The sequence below is a fragment of the Phascolarctos cinereus genome, unplaced genomic scaffold (assembly GCF_003287225.1).
Source record: "Phascolarctos cinereus isolate Bilbo 61053 unplaced genomic scaffold, phaCin_HiC Scaffold_4;HRSCAF=312, whole genome shotgun sequence".
Classification (NCBI taxonomy): domain Eukaryota; kingdom Metazoa; phylum Chordata; class Mammalia; order Diprotodontia; family Phascolarctidae; genus Phascolarctos; species Phascolarctos cinereus.
In genome coordinates, this window is record NW_027555847.1 from 668,980,694 (window position 1) to 669,003,576 (window position 22,883).

Here is a 22,883-nt window from a genome sequence, read left to right on the forward strand (position 1 = left end):
TGGAAGAGAACACAATGGTCTTTAATTCAATTAACTCCACCTATGGGAAATTTAGTTACCTGGGCCATTCAAGTGAACTCAACAAATACTTACGATGGGTCTTCTGCATGCAACACTCAGACATGCCAAGAAGGCAAGGAAAGATGAAGTTAGACACAGGCGTCGGCCACAAGGGGGCTCCAAGGCCACAGCCTAGCCCCATCATCCTCAGCTGAAAGGCAGGAACAATACCCGGTAGATCTTGAGGTGAGATTAGATCCTGATGTCCAGGAAAGGGCCCGGAAACGTTGCTGCATCTTCTCCCACCACTGGCTTCCCTCCATCCAGGCAGCTTCACCCTGCGTCACCTGGGGATATGCCACTGCAGCTTGGCTGGGTTTGAATTTTTCCTTCTGGATACCCGTCCCTGACCCCAGCAGTGCACAAGACAGTCACAGAACAGACCAGGCATCTTCTCTCTTTCCACGAGTTACCCGATACAGCCAAAGACTGAGTATTTTTTGCCCAAGTGACCTCTCCTTAATAACTTGAAGTGCTTAATAAATTATCATAAATACTCAGTTAATGACCATCTTTACTCATGGTCTGCTGGTGATGCAATGGATAGAGCACTGCGCCTGGAGTCAGGAAGACCTGAGTTCAAATCCAATCTCAGACACTTACTAGCTGCGTGATCCTCGGCAACTCAGTTAACTTCTGTTGGCCTCAGTTCCTCCATCTGTAAAACGGGGTAAAATTAGCACTTACTTCCCTGGGCTTTTATAAGGATCATATGAGATCATATGAGATAATATTTATAAAGTGCTTTGCAAACCTTAAAGTTATTACTATACAAGGTTTACAAAGTACTTCCCTCATGACAGCTTTATAAGGGAAATAATGCAAGTATTATTCCCATTTTACAAAAAGGAAAACTGAGACTCAGGGACAGGAAGTCACTTGCCCAAAGTCACACATACACTGAATGATGAGGCTGGGATTGGTACTGAGTCTCTAGGCTTCAACACCAAAGCTCTTCCTTAATAAAAACCTAAATGAAGCAGCCCTTCAAAACAACTAAAAATGAAAATAAATCTCTCCCACTTACAGGTAGTTTTAACTTCAGTAATTTACTTCTCCCTGTCCCACCAGTACCCTAACTCCAGCCCCCATCTACCATCCCTGGACTGGTTTTAAAGTTTCCCCTTGTAATCTGCCCCAAATGGCTGGGCTGGCCAAGGGTCTCTGGCTCCCACTTCCCATTTCTTCCTCTTTTCTTTGTTCTCTGTTTTCCCTGAGTTGGTCATGAAGGGGCACATGCTCCCACAGACATTTCACCCTCTCAGTTGACATTTATTTTCCAAAACACAGACGGAGAGAATTTTACACTTTACCTTTTTAGGAGCAAAAGCAGTAAGCCTCTCCCGTTCCTACCCTTAGGTGTAGCATTGACTCTGCCTTCACATCGAGACAGCAAGACCTGTTGATTCTACTCGCACCACAGTCTCTCCTTCATCCCTTTCTCTCTAGTCTCTCTTTCACTACCCTAATAGCAGCCCTCATGACCTTCCACCTGGACGGACTCTTTATGGGTATTTCCCCCACCAAGCCAACCTTCACACTGCTGCTACCAGGATAAACGTTATTAAGCACAGATCTAGTTATGAAACTCTTGGGCTTAAAACAAAACCAGCGGCTTCTTATTGTCTACCAAGCAAAGTCTAAACTCCTCTGCCTGGAGTTCAAGGCCACTCTCTTCATAACCTGAAGGCACACCTCCTTTACAGTCTCCTCTCATGTTATTCCCCTCCATTCACTCTACCCCTCTGGACAAGCTGGACAACTATCTGACCCAGAAACATGCCCTGAGTCCTCATGCCTCCACACCTTGGTTCAGGCCACTTCCTGTTTCCAAGCTACCCCTGCTCCCCATCTCTGTCTGCTGATAATCGTATAAAGCCCAACTCAATCATCACCTTCTACCTGCTTTCTCTGACCCCTCCAGTTTGTAACCATCCTCCTCAGACTCACATGGCCTTTAACTTTTTGTGTTTAACTTTCACAACTTCAAGCATTCCCATGGTTTTACTAGGAACTTCATTTTCACTTTCCTGATGGCAACCATATACAATCAGGGCTATGAATAGTAGAGGAAAAAAATAAGAGGCTCAACACATGCAAGTTTGTGGAGTGGCTGGTATCCTACTAAGTGCTTCCCTGGTCTTGTTTACCTACCCTTGAAAAGAGCTCCCATACATTCTTTGCATGTTTTCATTGTTTTGCCTTTACAACTCATTTTGTGTTGCAATTATGCCCCCAAATTGTAGTGCAAATCCTTCGGGCTTGAAGGTGGTGTCAAGACTTTGCCAGCATTGGAATCCTTTGACAGCAGCAACTAAAGTTCCAGCAACCTCTCCCTTGGTTTTCAGAGGGTGGCCAAGGTAGAGAGGTTTCTATCAGTGATATATCAGAAAATACCCTCACACCACCGTCAGACACAGCAGAAGGCAAGATAAAGGTTCTGTTTTTAAGAATTTTAATTGCTGTGCAGTATTTATGGTACTATAGATTTCATGTGTTAGCAAAAAAATAAGTGAATAGTGTCTGAAATCAGTGTTTTGGGGTTTTTTTTTGAGATGTTAGTACAAAAGGCCACAAAATTCTAGGCAATTACTAGTGAGAAAAATGTTTTACATGTTACCAACTTTATTCTGTGTGCTGCATTTTATGGGTTACTTCACGATTACTGTGTCAGGAAAAATACATATTATCAGAAGTAATGTTTTGTTAAGACTTGCATGCATAAAAGTGTATTTTCAGCAATCACTAGTGAAAGATTACAGTTTTTGGTGGTCATGGAAGCTTAACCCCCTACTTCCTATAGGTTCAGTGTTATCAACATTCATGTTTATTACTTTCACAACATTTTCTAGGAATGTTACCCCCACAAAAGTTGAGGATTGACAGTATATATTGTGTACTATAACTATTTACATTGGTTCTTTCTTGCACTGTAAGTTCCTTACCAGAAGTAGAGACTATTTCTCATCTAAATTTTCCATCTTCCCCTTTTGGCAAAAAGCTTTGCACACAGCAGGTGCTTAATACTTGCTTAACAGACGATCAGTAGAATAAATTAATTTTGCTTATTTTGTCACTATAGAGTTGCTCATATCCTGAAATCACCATGGACTTTGTCATAGCCTAAAAGCACCACAATTTTGCCTTGAAGCTATCATTTGGGCAAGCAGGGGTTAACTCAGAGATCTTTAGGGGCCATGAGCTCCAGTCCAGTGGTGGTGGTGGTGGTGGTGGTGGTTATGGGACTGTCAGGAAAATGGGCAATACCATCTCATGTTCAAAGTCAAAGGACCTGAAGCTGTCTATGGATCATGAAGACCAAAGATTGAGGGAAGGCAAACCCCATCAAGAACCGAGATTCAGAAACATGGAACAAGGTCATGGTCATGGTTCAGAAAGAGGTCAACAAGAAGCTGAGAAGCAGCTCGAGGTCTAACGGGAAGAGGAGAGTTATTTGCTAACAGTGTATCCATGTATGCTGGCTCTCCTCGATCTGCTAAGGCCACCTTGCTCTGCACTTGGCTTCCTCTGGGCCACTGGCATGGAGTCTCTGGGGGCAGACAGACCTAACCTCTGACAGGTTTGCTCCTTTAAGAGTGGAAGAAGACATGACAGCCTGCTGTGGCCTGCCTTTAAAAGGATGCTACCATGACGTGCACACTAAACTCAGCAAATTGTCTTTATGGATGGAACTCGGCTCAGAACCTGCTCTCTCTAGCTTCTTCCGATCCTGGCTTGTCCTCAAATCTTCCTGCTCATCTTAGTCCCATTTCCATCTTCCTTTTCCTGTGTGGTAATTTAGCTTTGACTCTACTTCACTCTTGTAACAGTATTTTATTTTTTCCAATTCCGTGTAAAGACAATTTTAAACATTTTAAATAAATTTTGAGTTCCAAATTTTCTCCTTCCCTTCTTCCTTAAGACAGTAATTTGATGTTTGCCTGTAATTCTGCTGATCCTCTGACATAATGCCCATCTCCTTCTATCTAGATCTTGACCTTGTAACTGCTCCAAAGACTGTGACCCATGATGTATCCACACAGTGAAAACTATGAATATCTACTTTTCAGACCAAGATATGAAGTAGGGCTCCTTCATCACACATACACACTCACACAGATATGCGCATTACAATCTATAAATCTGGGCCTTGCTCTTATCCCCCTTATATTGTCTGTCCTAGATCCCTTCCAATACTGAGTACCTATAATTCTATAATATTTGGGAAAACTCTAGGAGGTAGACCAGGGGGGCTGATAGTACCTTCCCTGTGGGATTACCTTCCACCACACACACACACACACACACACACACACACACACACACACACAAAGATAGATATGTATATAGAGAAACAGATAGATCTTGTAGATGCCTACTTACTCACATGTTATTTCCCCCATTAAAATGTGAGCTTCATAAGAATGAGAACTGTTTTTGCCATTCTTCCTATCTCCAGCTCTTAGCACTATGCTGGCACATAGCAGTCACTTAATACAAGTTGCTGACTGACAACTAGACAATACAAGTAATACTATCCCCATTTTATACATGAGAAACTGGGGCTCAGACCTTGCTCAAGCTGGCAAAGCTGCTAAGTTGGGCCTCAAACCCAAGTCATCTGAAGGTCAAATCCAGTCTTCTTTGTAGGATGTACTATTTACATTAGGCTTCAGAATTTCACAACATCTCCCCCTCCAGGGTTGTTGTGAGGATGGAATCATTTATGCAATGCGATTTGCCAACTTTAAATTGCCATATACATCTGAGCTGTTATTGTTGTCTTTTGTAACTCTAGAACCAACTCCCTTTTCACCGGGGAGTTGGAACCTCCCACAAGGCACTGTTTCCTCTGACCTGGGTGACACATACGGTTCTAGAGCCCCATCTCCTGCCACAGCCTGTGGATGAAATGCAGCTGTGGGACTTTAGGAGTGAATCTATTTTCCTGACTCCTCTCATCAGTTCCTTTTTCATCACATTAAAATGAGCTTCCAGCCTTTCTTCCAACGATTATAAAGTAGAGAGGAAAAAGCAACACCTCAAGGATGCCTGTGCCCGTCGAGGCCCTTTCCCGAGTTCTCCAGGTCTTGGGAGCACTTAAAGTAGTAGGGGGGGATGGGCGATCTCAGAAACTACACAGGGGTCGAGTAGAATGAGGACTAAAAAGAGGCGACAGGATTAGCAGCTGAGATATTAGTAGCCTTGGAGAAAGCAGTTTCAGTAGCTACAGTGGTGGGGCTGAAAGCAAATGAGTGAGAGAAGAGAAAATGGAGGCAAGAAGTTTAGCTCATCCTTTCCAAGAGTTTGGCTGTGAAAGGAAGAAGAGATGGAGGAGCAAAGTTTGAGGGGAGATAGGGTCAAGTGAAGCTTTTTAAAGATGGGGAAACCCTAAATGTTTTTAGGCAACGGGAAAGAAGACAGCGGATAAGGAGAGACTGTAGATAAAGAAAGAGGGGGAGTGTGCCAAGGCGCAAAATCTGGGAGAAGTCAACAAGAATCAATGCATGTGGACAAGCTGGGCTTGGCCAGAAGGGTCTCCTCTTCAACAGAGACTGGAGGACAGAATGGAAGAGGATGCTGAAGAGGACTTGTAAGGCATGGAGCAGGGGAAAGGAGGGAGCCTCTGACTTCCCAGGAAAGCAGGAGACAACATCCTCTACTGTGGAGACCATGCAAGAGACAATCAGAGAGGGGCAGCTAGGTGGCACAGTGGATAGAGCACTACCGCTGGAGTCAGGAGGACCTGAGATCAAATCCAGCCTCATACACTTAACAGCTGTGTGACCCCAATTGCAAAGAAAACAAAAAAAAAGAGTCAGAGAAGAATAAAAGGATTACTCCTCCAGATGGGAAAAGGCCCAGCTGAGATTAGATAATGTAAGTGTAGTAAACCCACTCAGCAGAATGTCTTCACCACTTTCTCCAGCTGTGTTCAGCAGCAAAGGGGTAAGTGAGGCTTGTGCTAGGCAAGGTATGACTGTCAAGAGACAAGGGAATGAAGGGTAGCTGGTCACTATGCACAGTTGAACTCCACAAGGTCAGGACTGTAAAGGAAGGTAATTGAGGCCTGAGCAGGTATGATGCACTTGGAGAATAGGAGCAAGGGGTGGTGAGAAAAGCCCTATAGAAATGTGAGTTATTGTTCTGATCTGAATGGCGCTCTTCAAAGGGAGCCTCTGAGACATTTCACTGGTCTCTCACCCACTCTTCCAGACTCCATGGCATCTTTCAAATATGTCTCCTTTTCCAGTTAAACTTCTACGTCTCAGCTCCCAACACAGACCATCTCAGTGGTCACAACCCCCACAAGCACACTCCTGACAAGTGCTTGTCCAGCCTTCTTTATAAACTCTGAGTCAAACTGGACAACCAGCTATTCTCAGATTTTGTCTGGCCCTCTTAAATCTTGTGAGTTCACACATGACCAGAATGCACCCCTTTCTCAACTTTGTAGTGGACAGGGTGATGACTTCATCACCTACTTTATAGCTGTCACAAACTTTCTTAGCCTGTCTCCCCAACTTCAAAATGAGGATAATAATAGTTCCCACTTTGCAGGGTTATCGTGAAGATCAAATAAGCTAACTTATATAAAATACTCTGCAAACCTCAAAGCACTATACAAACACTAGCAATTATTATTAGCTTTGCCTCCTGAAATCCTTTTCAAGGTATAGCTCCACAGCCACCTCTTTCTCAAAGCCTTCTCTAGTCCTCCCAATTAAAGGCCCATCCACAAATTTTCCTTGAGTACTTTGTCTGGCTCTGCCTTTGACCTTATCACACTATCTAGCTTACATTTTATTTTTTGGCAGATGTCATACCCACACTGTAAACACATGGTGAACTCCTTAAAAATGTGGACTATGTTATGGGCAGTTTTTGAGCATGGAAATTGCCTAGTCAGCACTACACCTTTGGAAGATCTTTTGGCAAATTGAAAGGATGATTTGGAAAATTCACAGCTAGACTTTCGAGACCATCTAGTTCAATCTATACCTGAATCGCAATCCCTTTCTACAATATCCCAAACAAGTGGTGACATCATCATCATCATCACTAACATTCTGATAGCACTTATTATGTGCCAGGCACTGTGCTGTAACCCCAGAACCCGTTTTACTGCTTTGCACATAGTAGGCACTTATAAACATTCGTTGAAGCATTACCTGCTGCTCCCCTTCTTTAACTCAATGCTTCAGACAAAAAAGGGCTAAATTTGCTATACCCTGAATCACACACACACACACACACACACACACACACTCTCTCTCTCTCTCTCTCTCTCAGTGGGACCTCTTAAATTCCACTCCTCTCATTTCACCCCTACTCCCATAGGCCTCTTAGAATAGGAGACAACCCCTACTCTTCTACAGCCAAGATCCTGATAAAGATTCAGTTTCCTTGTCTGTAAAATGGGGGGGGGGAGGGTGTGGTGAACTAAATAACCTCTCAGGTCCCTTCCAGTTCTTAAAGCTATGATCCTATCATTCTGTCTTCAGAATCTTCTGGCCAGATTGGACTAGGAAGGAGAGAGGAAGTCAGATCTGAGAGCTGGGACACAGACCAAAAGGTGAGGTGCTCTTAACCTGCCTCTGGGGGCCAGCTACACCAGGCCTGAACCATGAGGGGATGTCAGATAGGCAAGGGTGGGGTACACATGGACAGGGGAAGAGCATAAACTGGCTCCGCAACCACCCCCATCTCCCTTCTTTCCCTAAAGATCAGGCTGGGACTCAGAGAGCTAAGGCTCACGCTATCATTTACGGGAATCAGCCCCTGGTCAGCTGTCTATGCTGCTCCTCACAGCAGCCTCAGAAAGCAGAGAATCGAATGTTTACAAGGAGAAAGGGGAAGTATCTAGGGGACAGATTCCTTCCTTTGGCTTGCCTGAAAACCTAGAACCCACCCCCCAAAGTCTTCCTCATCCACTGACTAACCCTAACCCTAACTCCTGCTCCCACTGTGACCTCTTTGTCCTGTACAATGGGGCTGTGTTATCTTGCCAAGGGTACAAGAAAAGCCTTGGGCATGGGGGTATGGACCACCCTGATGGCAGTGCCCTGTGAGCTCTATGTCATAAGGTTAGAAGCCGGTCAGCCTCAGGCCCAAATACGGATCTATGGCCACAGGGAGCAGAGGGCATAGGCTAGCAGGGCAGTGAGACATGGCTAGCTGCTGGCTTTGGTGGGAGCTTGCCTCTACACTTCAGCTTTGGTAACATGTTTCCTAGAAAGCTGGCCTACCCTAAGGCCTGCACCAGTGGGAAGCACTGCCATCTAGCTATAGGTGGGCAAACAGAACTATATATTTTGCTAACTGACACCAAAAGTGAGACTCCATGCCCCAGTATACCCCTAGTCCCAACTTCTCCCAGCCCCCCAGTTCCTAATATTTCTCCTGCCCACAGACCTCTTTAGCCTACTATACTCAACAGCCCATAATCCTCAGTTCCAACAAGCTCCAATTACCCATACTCTTTGCCCCCAACCCCTACCCCCATAAGGTTTTAGGTGCTGAAAAAGACACATAATGGGAAGATTAGTTGACTTGGCAGTCAGGCAACCTGCATTTGTATCTAGGCTTTGTTACTTACTACTTAAGTGACTTACTCAAAGTCCTACCACCAACTCTGGGCTTCACAATTTCTCAAGTCCCCCTCTAGCTAGTTCTAGACTATGAACCTCCCCCACAGCACCCAAGCTTTCTACTGCCTCCAATCCTCCAACCCCGAAATCCAAAAAGTCTCAATGACCCCAAAAGACCCCAGTACACACGCTGTGCTCCCCACTGTCCCCAAGCTCCTCCAGTGACACTAGAAGTTCCTGAAAACCAATCAACAAGCATTTATTAAGTACCGACTATTTGTGTCCCCATAGAACTTATGTTCTATCTGGTAAAATAACGTCTCTGTGTGTGTGTGTGTGTAAATACAAAATATATACAATATAAATTCAAAGTGATAGAAGGGGGATCAGCAGCTGGAGGGATCAGGACAGGTTTCCTGTAGGAGGTGGCACTTAAACAAAGCTTTGAAGGCAGCTAGGAGTCTAAGAGGTGAGATCCAGGAGCCAGGAGAGTATTCTGGGTATGGGAGATGCTCATGCAAAAGCATAAGAAATGGAATACTGAATATAAATAACATCATGCAGATTGGGTTGCTTGGAATGTAAGAGTTTGGGGAGGGAAGCAATGAGAAATAAGCCAGGAAAAGTAAACTGGTGCCAGAGTAGGAAGGGCTTTAAATGCCAAGTAAGGGAGTTGTTATTTTATCATAGAGGCAATTTGGAGCCATGGGAGTTTTCTGAGTAGTGGAATGCCAGGTAGGACCTATACTTTAGGAATATCAACTAGGCAGCTGTATGTGGAAGATGGGTTTGAGGAAGAATGGCAGAGAGGCTAGTAAAGAGTCTAGGGCAGAAATGAAGAGAGCCTGCATCAGGCTGGTGGCTGTGTGAGTGGGAAAAACGTCAATGAAGCAAGAGGAGCTGTAGAGGTAGGGAACTGTCCAGACTTACCAACTGATCGGATATGAAGGATGGGGGAGAGTGAGGATCAGGGATGAGCGGGGTACCCTCAGCAAAACCAGGCCAGGCAGGATGATGGGTAGGTTTGGGGGAAGCTCATGACCACTATATTCTACCACTGCCATCTTGCCTCCTTAAGACCCAGACTCCCAACTCCCCTTGCCTGTTGGTTATCTGTTCACTAACCTGTAAGTTTTTCCAATGGGTTTCCCTTGTCAATGATTTTAAAACTAGGCTCTAATATTGTCTAAGTACCCAAGTCAAGAGCAACTCTCTCATCTTTTGACTCCTCCCCTAAAATAAGCTGAATACTCCTGGGAGGTCACTGTTCCCTATTCAATTTGCTAGATGCCTGGGCCCCTAAGGAGACAATCTGAGCCAGGCTGGACACTCAATACCTCATCTTTGAGAGTACCCAGGTGTGCCTGGGGTGAGGGTGGGGAGGGAGACTGGGCCTGGGATTGTGCTGGGGGAAGAAGTGGAGACTGCTTTGAGCCCCCTCCCCCAAACCTCCCCCCTTCCCTTAGACCATCATGACTAAGGCACTGGGGACATCCCTTTTAGGTAGCTGAACACAGCACCGGGCCCCAAAGATCCTGGTTAAATGGTAGAATCTCCATAGCTTCCCCTTCTCAGCTGCTAAGCACTACTCCCAGAATATGCATTTGTATTCAAATATTCGACCCAGGAAGGCAGATTCTATTTGTTGTGCTTGATGTGAAGATGGCAGAACTATGAGCAACAGGTAGAGGGTTCCATCAGGCAGATATTATCTAAAGTAATGAAAAATACCTTAACAATTGGAGTCATCCCAAAATAGAAGAGGCCATCTTGGTGTGATACAGTAAGCTCTGCTTTACTGGAGATAGTCAAGTGGAGGCTGGAGCTGAGAAGGCACTCAGAGGCCATCTCATCCCACCACCTCGTTTTACACAGGACAGAGGCCCAAAAGAGTTAACCACCTGCCCAAGGGTGCACACGGGGTGAGCAGCAGAGCTGGGATGGGAGCTCTGGCTCTGACTCCAAATCCAAAGTTCTTTGGCCTAGTACAATACTACCCTTCTAACAGAGTTGGTGAACTCTGAGGTTTGTGATTCAGAGAGAAGCTGGACTGAAACACTTTTGGTGTCACATTCATTTCCATGACTTTAATAACAATAACCTGACAGGCAAAGAGTAGCATTTATAATTTCCCAAAGCTACTTCTCAATCATTACCTCAACTGTGTCTTTTTAAGGTAAGGACAGCAGAGGTTAAATCTGCATTTTCCAAATGAAAAAACAGGCCCAAAGAGTAGCCTACCCAAACCAGCACAGAGTATTGGACTGGAGGCCAGCCTAGCAGTCAGGAAGCCTAGGAGTCAAGGACCACCTTGGACACACAGGAGGGCAGGAAGTGAGGTTCAGTGGAAATCATGCTGGCTTTGGAGTCAAGAGAACCAGCTCAGATTCTGGCTCTATCACCTATTACAGATGTGACTGTGGCCTCAGTTTCTGGAAAATGTGAAGGGCATTGGACTAGATGACCTTTGAGGTTCTTTCCAATCGTACATCTAACATTTAATGAGTTTGAGGCAAAAGCAGGCCTAGAACTGCAGATCTCCCTCCATCTGCCTGTTTATTTCCTATCCCCGACCTTCCACCACACCAATCCCAATTCAATTTCCTCACTTAATCTATTTCCAATTCCTGTGTGGTCCTCCAAGAGTGTGCAGAAGTCAGCTCAAAACTACTCTAGAAAGTCATAGTTAATTTTCAGCGTGAGCATTTTTACACCTCAGAAACTGGCAAATAAATGCTATAATATGCCATAATAAGGGCTTGGTTTATTGTTTTGTTGATTGTCTACACTTAAGAAAGCGATCAAGAAAATGTTAATAATGTCAATGAAACTTAAAAGTGTGTCCTGCATATATTTTTTTAGGAGAGCTGGTTGTTAAACACTTTTCAGCACACCCCTACTCTTATCTAGATGGGACTAGGAGTTCCAACCCCTGTCTAAACTTCCTGCCCTGAACCTGGGATGGACAGACCTGATCACTCTCACTCTGCTCTCAACACAATGGCCAGAGCATCTGCTAAACTAAGGCTTTCCCCCAACACCTTCTCTCTAGTTTCTTCTTGGGGAGATCTTGTCTTGCCTATCCTCCTCATCACATCACCACGCTCCATGCCACTGCCACTGATTCATCCAGATCCCTCCCCTCAACATACCTTACTTCCCTGGAGATCCAGGACCCTCCACACAAGATCTAGCAGCCTGACCCAAGCCCAACCAAAACGCAATCGTTTGCCAAGACAAAAATGCTTCAGCCACTGTCCCACACCTCCCACAATTCCCATCTTCTGGGGTTCCACCGCCTTACAACCCCAGCTCCCTAAAGTCTCTCTCCATCCACTCTCCCCAGCTTCCCATCCTATCTGTCCCCTCCCCCAGGCAAGAACTACATCTCCCAGCAGCACCTGCTCTGGCCAAGGGAAGAAAAAAAAGTTTGGGCCAAAGCATTCCTGGAATTTGTTTCCTGCCTGAGGGAGGGAGGGAGGGAGGGAGAAATCAAGCAGGGTGGGCAGGCAAGGAGAAGAGGGGAGGGGGCGGCCAGGGGCAAGGGGCTCTGCCTGGCCTGGCAGGACCCTGGCCCAGCCCCCAACCCCAGCCCCCAGCATGGCCGAGCCGCTACTCAGGAAAACCTTCTCCCGCCTTCGGGGCCGGGAGAAACTTCCCCGGAAAAAGTCGGATGTGAAGGATAGAGGTGAGGTCCAAGGGGAGTTCCCAGGGCCAGAGCTCCTACCACTGACATCTCTTCCATACACAGTCCTACCAGATGCCCCTCTTGGAGGGACCTGGAGGAAGGAGGAGTTGGTGCCTCAGGGAATGGAATGGGGGTGGTGATCTGGGAGCAAGGGGTGGAAGGATGGAGGGGGGACCAGGAGGTGGGATGGGATGGGGCAGGACTCTAAACCGTTATGCAGTTGGAACAGCTGACTGTCCCAGGGGAGTTCTAGAGAGGCTGCTGCTCCTTGGGGCAGACCAAGGACAGGGAGCTAAGGGGTGGTGAGAACAGTGAGGAGGGGACCCTTTAGTTGGGTCAGTAGGGTGTGGGGAGCAGAACCCTGGGGGAATACTAAGGGAGGAAGTAGAGATGGCAGGGAAGGGACACCTCTACTGATGTCAGGCATGAGAGAAAGGGGAGAGCCGGGATTTCAGAACTGCGCCCCTCCTCTCCTCTGGGCAAACTGGAAGGGGACAGTCTCACTTCCCCCCTGTTCCCATAGGCCGCCCAGCCCCAATCCCAGAACCCAGTGTCCCAGAGCCAGCACCCGAAGTCCCTAAGACAGAGGTGGCAGGGCCTGGGGAAGAGGAACCTCCTAGCCCTGAAGTATCAAGAAACCCGGCCAGGGGGGCCTACCTGCAGAGCCTGGAGTCCAGCAGCCGGCGCTGGGTGCTGGGAGGCAGCAAGGCTCCTGAAGAAACAGTGCTGGGACCTGGGGGGCCCACTGAACTGGTTGGAGAGATATGGTACAATCCTATCCCTGAAGAGGAGCCAGGAAGCCAGACATCTGGGGGGACCACACCCCAGGTCACTCAAGCCAGCCAGGAGAGTGAAGCCCCTGGGGGTAATGAAACAATTGGAACCTAATCTCCTTCCTAAGCCCCTCCACTCAGCTGCTTCCAGGCCCCACGACCTACTCTTCTCCTCAGTCTGTATCTCTTACTCTTTCCATCACTCTAACCCCAGCCCTGCCCTCCAGCCTTTCTTCCAACCCAGTCCGTCCAGAGTGCTCATTCTCATGCCCACACTCCTGACCCCTGCTCTCTATTCTCAGATCCCTTCCCCCAGTTCTCCCCATGCCAGTCTCTGCCCCACCCCCATTCATTCTCCAGCCCTAGGTCCCTAAGTCTAGTCTCTGTTCTCGAAGCCTAACTTCTCCTCTGCCTCTACACAGGAACAGCCCCAGAGGCTGCCCCCAGCAATCCCCCAGCTAAACCATCACGAACCAAATCTCCAGGCCCTGCAAGACGCCTCTCAATGAAGATGAAAAAATTGCCTGAACTAAGGCGTCGACTGAGCCTCAGAGGACCCAGAGGTGGGCGAGACCGTGAGGGCGAACGGGAACGGGCAGCCCCAGCTGGCTCAGTCATAAGTCGATACCACCTGGACAGCAGTGTGGGAGCCCAGGGGGGCCAGGCCGGCTACCTCAGCGACGGTGACTCCCCTGAAAGGCCTCCTCACCCATCTCCCGATGCCTTCCGGCCCTATGAAGCAGCCCCACCACCCCGTGCCTCACCCCCTGCCCTCTGGGGGCGCCTCAGTCTGCACCTATATGGGCTGGGGGGCCTGCGCCTGCCACCAGGACCCACCTCACCAAATCTCTGCTGCCTGCTGCAAGTGGATGGTGCCCCGAAAGCCAGAACGGGACCACTTCGAGGGAGCGGTACTGATTTCCTGAGGCTTGACCACACCTTCCACCTAGAGCTGGAGGCTGCCCATCTGCTCCGGGCCCTAATCCTGGTCTGGGACCCCTGTATTCAGCGCCACCGGCCCTGTGCTCATGGCACCGTGCTGCTGCCCTCTCTTTTCCGAGGTGCATGGGAGTTTGGGGACAGATCAGGGAGCAAACCTGGGGTGGATCAAGTAAGGTCTTCAGAGCAGAATCAGGGAGTCAAGCCTGGGGGCTCCCTGGTGAGGGAACAAGTAAGTGCTCAGACCAGCAAGGAATGGGAACTGAAGATAATGGGGAGAATGGGTGGCCAGGGAATGGGCAAGGGATACAAGGAACTGATCATGTGGAGCAGGACTGGTTCATAAAGGCTACGGAGCCTGTAACGAGTCCCTATATTATACTGTTCTATCTTGCTCCCAGGGTGCCGGGCCCAGCAGCTAGCAGTGAGGCTAGAACCCCAAGGCCTGCTATATGCAAAGCTGACACTCTGGGAACAGCAGGAAGCCCCAGGAAGCCAGGAACCCAGAGTCTTTGGGTTACCTCTGCCACTGCTTGTAGAGCGGGAACAAGCTCCAGGTCACGTGCCCCTCATCATCCAGAAGTGCATTGGGCAGATCGAGAGAAGGGGGCTCCGGGTGAGGCCCTGGAACCCTGGCCTGGCCACACTCTCCCTTCTATACCACATCCCCATTTTCTCACCCCTCACCCTACCCTCCTGGATTCTGTGTTGACATGGGCTGTCCACTCGATGGTCTAGGTCCCAGGTAGCCATATCAAAGGCTCCTCTTCCCTTCCCAGGTGGTGGGGCTATACCGTCTGTGTGGCTCAGCAGCTGTAAAGAAGGAACTTCGGGATGCCTTTGAGCGAGACAGTGCAGCAGTCAGTCTCTCAGAGGAACTGTATCCAGACATCAATGTTATCACAGGTATGAACTTTCCCCTCAACCCATGTCTCTTTCTGCCCCACCAACCCCTCTCTTTGGCTCCTCTAATCCCACTCCCAAATCAAAGTCCCCCTAACATGACCTCTGCCTTCTCCTCCATAAAGCACTCAACCATTCTATTAGCCCAGCCTCCCCTTTTCTCTCTGACTGGGGTTCCTCTGGGGAATCTCACTTTTCTACTACAACATTCCCCTCCCCCACATCCTACCTCTCTTCCAACTCCGGGGCCATGAGTATGAATAAGGCACAATCACAGAAAGAGACAAAGAAGTCCTAACCTGCTGGGGCTCACCTCTGTAGGGATCCTCAAGGACTACCTAAGAGAGCTACCCACACCCCTCATCACCCCACCACTTTACCAAGTGGTCCTGGAGGCCATGAGGCAGGGGCCACCTGGCGGAGGCAGGGTCAACCCACAAGGTACCAGAGAACTCCTCCAATGTCTGCCTGAAGTTGAGAGGGTAAGTGGACTTGGGAGGGGTAGAAGGATGGGAAAAAAGGGAAAGAGAACATTGGTGATAAGTAATGGGTACAAAAGGTGAGGGAAGGGGAAACAGGAAATGAAGTGGGCTAAAGCAGGAAGGCAGTCACCCACTTGGGCCACAGCACAGACCCTTTATAATATTTCTTTTCACAAATGCACATATAAAGGCCATGGCCTGTGATCATTTATTTTGTGTTGACATATGTTACAGTGATAACCCAAAGCCTCCAGTGGACAATAGTACACATTACTGATATCTTGCCTAGGGCACAGGGAACAGGAAGAAAGCTGGGGGTGGGGAGAGGGAAATAAAGAGAGCAAGGGGTGGTGTGGATGAAGTCAAAGGACAGGCTAGTGGAAGAAAGCTGGAAGAAGAGTGACAAAGAAAGGAGAAGAGTGGGGAACGACAGTATGGACTAGAGCTAGAGTCAGAAACAGGGATGATAAGGAAATGGGGACAGGGAGGATGAGGTGATAAGGTGGGTAGGGAAGAGGGCAGGAGGATGGAATGGTAGAAAGGTGGACTAAGCGGGAAGTTCAAAGGGCAAGATACCGGGAGAGAAGAATGGCAAGGAAGAAAGTAGAGTGAGGGTAGGGGACAGGAGTCAGGGACTGGAAGAGGAGCAGGAGCCCACGGGTCAGAGGGAGCAAGGGAACTGGGAAAGGTAGTCAAGGGGCGCGGCCCAACTCTAAGCCCGACCACACCCCCGGCTCCCGCCAGCTCATTTAAGCTGCGCCCCACCCCCGCAGGCCACGCTGACTCTGCTCCTGGATCACCTGCGCCTGGTCTCCTCCTTCCACGCCCACAACCGCATGACCCCCCAGAACCTAGCTGTCTGCTTCGGGCCTGTGCTGCTGCCCCCACGCCAAGCGCCCACCCGGCTCCGAGGCGGCTGCCCTGCCCCAGGCTCCGGCTCCAGCCTCGCCAGCGCCGTGGATTTCAAACGTCACATCGAGGTGTTGCACTATCTGCTGCAGGCCTGGCCAGGTAAGCTCCGCCTCCAGCAGGCCCCGCCCATCCCAAGCAGAAGCCCAATCCCCCAGAGGCCGTGTCCATCAATCAGCCATCCGGCAGGCCAATCCCCTGTAACCATGCCTGTATTACGGCCAATCAGAAGCCAAATCACCTTCGAGGCTACGCCTCTACCTAGCCAAAGATGGGCCCGAGCCACACAAAAGCCATGCCTACCATCCAGCCAATCAGAGGCCCAAACTCAGTGAGCCCACCCATCAACCAGGCAATCCGAGAACGCGCTAGTAGCACGCTCCCAAGGCCGACTCCGGGTCAGATGTAGGCTCAGAGCCAGCTCTAGGTCATTCCCTTCCCCTCTTCCCCCAGACCCCCGCCGCCCCCCAGATCCTCCAGACACCGTCCCCTACCTCCGCCCGAAGCGGCAGCCCCTGCTGGAACTGCCGCTGGGGGAGCCCGAAGTGGTGACACGGCCCCGAGACCGAGGTGGGCCCGAGAGCCCCCCTAGCAACCGCTACGCTGGCGACTGGAGCATCTGCGGGCGGGACTTCCTGTCTTATGGGCGGGACTTCCTGTCCGGCCCCGACTACGACCAGGTAGCGGGTAGCAGCGAGGACGATGACGAGGATGAAGACAGAGGGCGAGAGGGGACCAGTGACTTCGTGAGCGATTTTGCCCTCATGAATGATGACCCCGAGGCTCCCTTCAACACCCGCCTCAACCTCAAGGACTTTGACACCCTGATCTTGGACCTGGAGAGGGAGCTGTCCAAGCAGATCAACGTGTGCCTCTGAGTCCTGGCTGGGAGTCTGCCTCCCGTTGCTGGGGACCATCTATTTCCTTGTGCTAGGGACCAGCCTTCCGTTGCCAAGGACCATCTCCTTGTTACTAAGGAGATGTCCTTGACGGGGATAAGTAGCACTCTTGCCATGGACCTTTCCCCCTGAAACCAGGGACCACTTTTCCTGAGGCCAGATTGGTGCCCTCTGTAGGAGTCAATCTACTGCAGCCACTTTTGCAGGTGAAAGTGCCAGAGAGTAGACTGGAGTGGAAAGAGCCAAAAATCCCATTCAGAAAGACCTGTGCTCCAATCTGCTCAGCTACTTGCTACCATGTCAGCTGGGGCAGGTCACTTCAGCTCTCCAGGCCTCAGTCTCCTCATTTGTAAAAATGAGGAGGGTTGGACTAGATGATCTCTACGGTATCTTCCAGCTCTAAAATCTTATGATTTATTATCTTGCTGTGATCACCCACCTCCCTAAGGGGGGGTACCCCAACACACCCTCCCTTGCTGCTGCCAGCCAAATCAGTATTAGCTTTGGACACAGCTCTGCCACCCCCTACTCCCTTAAGCACTGAAATCAGCAGTGTCATTTTAGGAGTCCATGAGCTGACCCCAGGTCAGGGCTATCTGGACAAGGCAACTGGTATTGACTATTGCCCTACCTCCAACAGTATATGCCCCTTGACTCCCAAAGAAGGATAGGGAAAGTCAATCACTGCCTCAGAACAAGTAGGGGTAGCAGAGTACAGGTCCTAACCCTCTCAGGCCCACCAAACTAAGCACTTACCCCTCCATCCTTCTGAAGGATGGCTCTCTGCCCATTCTTCTCTCCCCCTTCCCCCAAGAGCCAGGCTGGTATACTTTGGTACGAACAGGCTCTTATTTATTGCCTCCAGCTGTGAGAATGTGTGTGTTTATGTGTATGTGCATATGTGTGTGTTGAGAATAAGAGAAAATGTTGTATAAATATGTTTATAAAGATGTCTGGGGCTCTAGGTCAGGGAAAACATGGGGATGAGGAGTCAGCAGTGGATATATACTTTCTGAGGCCATAACCAGTAGGCACCACTGTGGAACCCCACCCCACTCCAAATCCCTCACTTGTGAGGAGCCATTATTGGTGGGAAAGTTAGGGTCCTTTCCACCATCACCTACTATCCTCCCTCAACCCTGTCCTCACTGTGTGAACAATAAATCATTATGCACAGGTACCAAGGCTGAGTCCTTGGGCCACCAAAGGCCTAGATGGGATGTTTATTGAACCAAAGGTTCATGGGAAAAGAGGTCATTATCACATCCAGGGATGCTTCAACCCAGCCTAGTGAAAAAGGTTGAACTTGCCACCCAAGGTAAACCTCTAAGAATGGGTCTCATTCTCAGGTGTCCTGTTCCCTTCCCACTCTTGACACTGTCTGAAACAGTATCCTCTGAGGAAGGGGGAAGGGCAAGATGGCCACTTCATCTAACAAGTGGCATAGGGAGGTCAGGGCACAAGATGATGGATTAACAGGTCTCCCTACACAGAGATGGAACCATCCCGGAAGTCCGACTTTCCAATGAGAACATTAATAAGGACAGGCCGGCCCTCACGACACCGCTTCTGAGCAGTTTGCAGCACCTCTGCAGCCTTCTCCTCATTCTCCCTTGACAGCAGGAAGCCCTGAGACCCCAGCCCTTCTGCCACCACATGATAATCTGCAGAAACAACATGAGAAGACAATCAGGATATAGCTTTAGCACAAAGCCAGGTCTTGGAATAAAGCTGCAGGTGACTTATCTACCTCTAGGACTTAAAGAAGTAGCAGGTGGAGAAAGAGGAAACAAAAAACCCACCCTGGTTACACACCCCACTGCAGCACAGACCATGCTCCCACCCTCCCCCAAAGTTTCCTCACCAGTGTAAACTAGACCACAGGCCACATTACTGCCAAGAATGGGCACCTGCTCCCTAGAGATCTGGGTCCAACATGCATCATTCCCCACCACAGCGATAACAGGAATCTGAAAGAAAAAAAAAACATGAGGTAGGAATCCTAACCCCCAAACCTACCCTTTGCCCCAAGCTAAGAAAATGGAAGCTAGAGAGGAAAGGGGTGGGGCCCCCCAAGGAAAAAGGGAAAAAGACAATTGGGGTAAGGGACAAGCAGAAATCTCTCCCAATATTTCTCCCTCCCCTTAGATAAGCAGTTCTCCCACAGGTCCAATATTTGCTATCAGGGAACAGCAAGAACACCCTATAGTGCCCACATACCTTGTGTCTGACAAAGGTATCAAACTCAATGATGCTGTAGCCCAGGGCACCATCTCCAAAGAGGACCCAGACCTAAGGAAAGGGGAAGTAAGTAACATAGGAAAGCAGTAACCCGTGGGCTGGCACCCCTCACCCTTAGTGCATAACTCACCTCTGCATCTGGCCGGCACAGCTTGGCGCCAAGTGCAAATCCTCCTCCTACTCCCAAAGTCCCAAAGGCTCCTATGAAGAAACAGGCAGAGGAAAAAGAGGAAAGAAGATAACATGTCCAAATACTCCAGGCCCCCCAAGATTCTTTAGATCTAGGGCCCTCTCCCAAAAAGAAACATGAGGAGAGGGCACAGTTGTTGCTGCTCCCTACTCACCAGGATCAAGCCAGCTCAAAGGGCCTCGGGCCCGAACCAGATAAGCAGCACTGCCCACGAAATCTCCACCATCTGCCACCAGCACCGAGTTATCTGGCAGGGTCTTCTCAACCAGGTCCAACACCCAAAGTGGGTTCAAGTGGTGGGTTGTGGGCACTGATGCCTTTTCTCTAGAATAGGCAGCCTGTTAGCAACCTGAAAGAAACACTTCTCCTACCACTCTAGTCTACCCATTTTCAAGGACCAAAGGAAGCTTCCTTGGCCTTTGCAAAACCCTCCCCATTTCCTCCCCCATACACACTTTAGCCCATTCCCCCTACCACTCCAGCCTCCTAAGCCCAATGACAAACCCCCTGCAACACCCACCGATTGGCCTGTTCCTTCTTTCGGTCAGCCTCTTGAAGCTGCTCAATCCAGTCCTGGTTCCACGTCTGGCCCCGAAGTCCTTCCACTAGCCTTAGCAGAAAGGAGCCTACATCCCCTGGGAGGAAAACATTGGTGGGGTTGGGGTTACATGCTAAGATGGTCTTCTCTGCCCCAATAGGCCAGGAAGAACCTAATAGGCAAGAAAAAGGCTCAAAAGGAAGGGCAGACAGATAAAGCCTTTTGAGGCAGTAATGTGGCACAGTGGACAGAAGGCTAGGCCTGGAGTCAGGAAACTGTTCAGTTGTTTTCAGTCATGTTCAACTCTTCATGACCCCATTTGGGGTTTTCTTGGAAAAGATACTGGAATGTTTGTCATTTCCTTCTCTAGCTCATTCTTTAGATGAAAAAACTGAGGAAATGGGGTTAAGTGAATTGCCCAGGGTCACAGAGCTAGTAAAGTGTTTGAGGGCAGATTTGAAGTCAGGAAGATGAGTCTTCCTAACTCCAGGCCCAGCACTTTATCCACTGTACCACCTAGCTGCTCCTAGTCAGTAGTTAGGAAGACCTGAGTTTAAATCTGGCTTTCAGACACCTACTAGCTGTGTGTCCCTACCTTGCAGGATTCTTCTGAGGACCAAATGAGATATTTGTACAGTGCTTAGTACATAGTAGATACTATATAAATGTTTATTCTCTATTCCCTTTCTATCCCCTTCCTACTATCACCCCTGGTGAGAAAAAAGAGACAAGGAACACCATAGTGGGGTAATCAGACATGGTACAATAAGCCCAGGCAGAGCACATGTCATAAAAGAAAGAGTCCTAGACCTCAGTTCAAGTCCCAACTCTGCCCTTATTATTTATCATTCTCTCTGAGCTTCCATTTCTTCATCTGTAAAATAAGGATGACCTGTCCCACTTACTTCACAGAAGTGTGGACAAGATCAAATAAGAAAATGGATATAAAGTGTTCCACAACAGTGGAAGCATACACAAACCTCCTACCAATATGATTGCTCATCAGCACAGGCATGGGAGTACCCTCAAGCAATGTAGAGAAGGCAAATGGCAATCCATCTAAAACCTAGTAGCTTAATCCTTAGGAGTGGCCTGAGACCTAGAGATTAAGTGATTTGTCTGGAGCAGGGGTTGGGAACCTGAGGCCTCCAGGTCACATGTGGCCTTCAAGGTTCTTGGATGTGGCCTTTGGACCAAGTCTGAGTTTTAAGGAACAAATCCTTTTATTAAGGGGATTTGTTCTGGGAAGTTTGGGGTCATACAGCTAGCGTGAAGAATGAGATCTGAACTCAACTCTTCCTGATTCTAAGCTCAGCACCACAATCGCTCTGCCATTATTCATATTAAAGGATTGTTAGAGATCTAGTGTGGTATAGTGCATAAAGCACTGGAATTTAAAAAGTAAGAACTTACATAGAAATCCCAGTTCTGCTGTTTATTATCTTCTGACCTTGAGAAAGTAATTTTCCTCTCTGGTTCTGTTTCTTCCTCTGTAAAATGTGGGCACTGGACTAGATCATCTCTAAGATCCCACCCAGATCTAAACTCTACAGTCTAAAAACAAATCAATGAATCCTATGAGATCCTCGTTGTTACCCTGCTCACCTTGCACGGCCTCCTGAGGCTTCCAGAAGAGATCAGAGTTGAGCAGCAACTGTTCTCGGTCACGATTGACAGCAATAATTTTGCTGCTGTGGCTTAAGACACGGCCATAAGATAGACGGAAGTCACACACGGCACCTGGGGGTTTGGGGAGGGCATCACAAACTTGAACACAGCAGGGTGTTTAAAGGGGGTGAAAGGTGGTCAGTGCTCATGGGAGGATAATGAAACCTGTGCAACTTCATTTAATTCACAGTTCCAGTTTGTTGCAAAAGCATTCTTATAACTGAATGGACTGCAAGCTCCAGACCCTGCCTCACTCATCTCTGCCATCACCAGCATTGAGTCACCTGGCAGGGCCTCTCCACCAGCCCCAGCACCCAAAGTGGGTTCCCATGGTAGGCTGTGGGCACCACTGCCTTTTCCCTAGAACAAGCAGCCAGTCAGCACCAGCTGAAGTAACAGTCCAGAGTAAAGATCTGTTAGATGAATAAATGAATGGAAGGATAAAGGCCCTAGTAGAATATAAGCTCTTTGAGAGCAGAGACTATTTTGTTTGCTTGTATCTATATCCCCTGGCATAAGGTAAATGCTTGATCTATCTACAGAAATATAAGTTGTTATTCTTATTCTCCATGATTGATTCCAAAACCCAAGGCATGGGAAACAGAATGTCTACAGGTATTATTATCCTATTTTACAGCTAAAGAAATTGAGGCACAGAGATGTTAAGCTGCTTGCTCATAGTCACATAGTTAATAAGTATCAGAGGCAGGATTTGAATCCAAGTATCCCCGACTCCAAATCCAGCACTCTATCCACTATACCATGTTATTGGTTTGGCTTTTTGGGCCTCAGTTTCCTCAGCCTATAAAATGAGAATAATTTTTCATTTTGATCCACACCTGTGATTTTATCGGTGTAGGGGGCTTCTTAGTGAGAACATTCTCTTGACTAATTCAAGATCAGTAACTATTAGGCCACGGAGGTAAAATGGTGATTACATCTGTAATGCCTCCCTATTAAGGTTGGTGTAAGGATTACACAAGAAAGTACATACAGTGTTTT

The 22,883-nt window shown here is 48.5% G+C and overlaps 2 protein-coding genes and 1 long non-coding RNA gene across 3 annotated transcripts in view; 1 reads left to right on the forward strand and 2 right to left on the reverse strand.

Moving 5' to 3' along the window:
- LOC144457092 (uncharacterized) lies at positions 1-13,085 on the reverse strand. The gene is made up of 3 exons (XR_013486424.1): positions 12,997-13,085; positions 664-718; positions 1-347 (listed from the first exon to the last, which is right to left on the reverse strand). It is a non-coding gene; the product is annotated as an uncharacterized LOC144457092 (long non-coding RNA).
- Positions 12,144-18,454, forward strand: SYDE1 (synapse defective Rho GTPase activating protein 1). Its single transcript, XM_020969274.2, has 8 exons — positions 12,144-12,339; positions 12,863-13,204; positions 13,535-14,173; positions 14,453-14,667; positions 14,831-14,957; positions 15,276-15,436; positions 16,210-16,447; positions 16,799-18,454. The coding sequence occupies exons 1-8, from the start codon at positions 12,252-12,254 to the stop codon at positions 17,221-17,223; spliced, it is 2,235 nt and encodes a 744-aa protein (XP_020824933.1). The 5' UTR covers positions 12,144-12,251; the 3' UTR covers positions 17,224-18,454.
- The window catches only part of HACL2 (2-hydroxyacyl-CoA lyase 2), a 10,956-nt gene continuing 6,504 nt past the window's right edge, over positions 18,432-22,883 (reverse strand). Inside the window, exons 9-15 of the mRNA XM_020969275.2 lie at positions 21,819-21,953; positions 20,196-20,310; positions 19,830-19,999; positions 19,616-19,686; positions 19,465-19,536; positions 19,109-19,214; positions 18,432-18,908 (exon numbers count right to left, since the gene is read on the reverse strand). Of these exons, the coding sequence (XP_020824934.1) occupies positions 18,730-18,908; positions 19,109-19,214; positions 19,465-19,536; positions 19,616-19,686; positions 19,830-19,999; positions 20,196-20,310; positions 21,819-21,953 (848 nt within the window). The 3' untranslated portion in view covers positions 18,432-18,729. The remainder of the gene's footprint in view (positions 18,909-19,108; positions 19,215-19,464; positions 19,537-19,615; positions 19,687-19,829; positions 20,000-20,195; positions 20,311-21,818; positions 21,954-22,883) is intronic.

Excerpts from the sequence above, each read along its gene's own strand:
- SYDE1 (XM_020969274.2), top strand. The coding sequence starts at position 12,252 with ATGGCCGAGCCGCTACTCAGGAAAACCTTCTCCCGCCTTCGGGGCCGG. Across the intron at positions 13,205-13,534 it reads GGAGAGTGAAGCCCCTGGGG|GAACAGCCCCAGAGGCTGCC; the intron begins GTAATGAAACAA and ends GCCTCTACACAG. Across the intron at positions 16,448-16,798 it reads TCTGCTGCAGGCCTGGCCAG|ACCCCCGCCGCCCCCCAGAT; the intron begins GTAAGCTCCGCC and ends CTCTTCCCCCAG.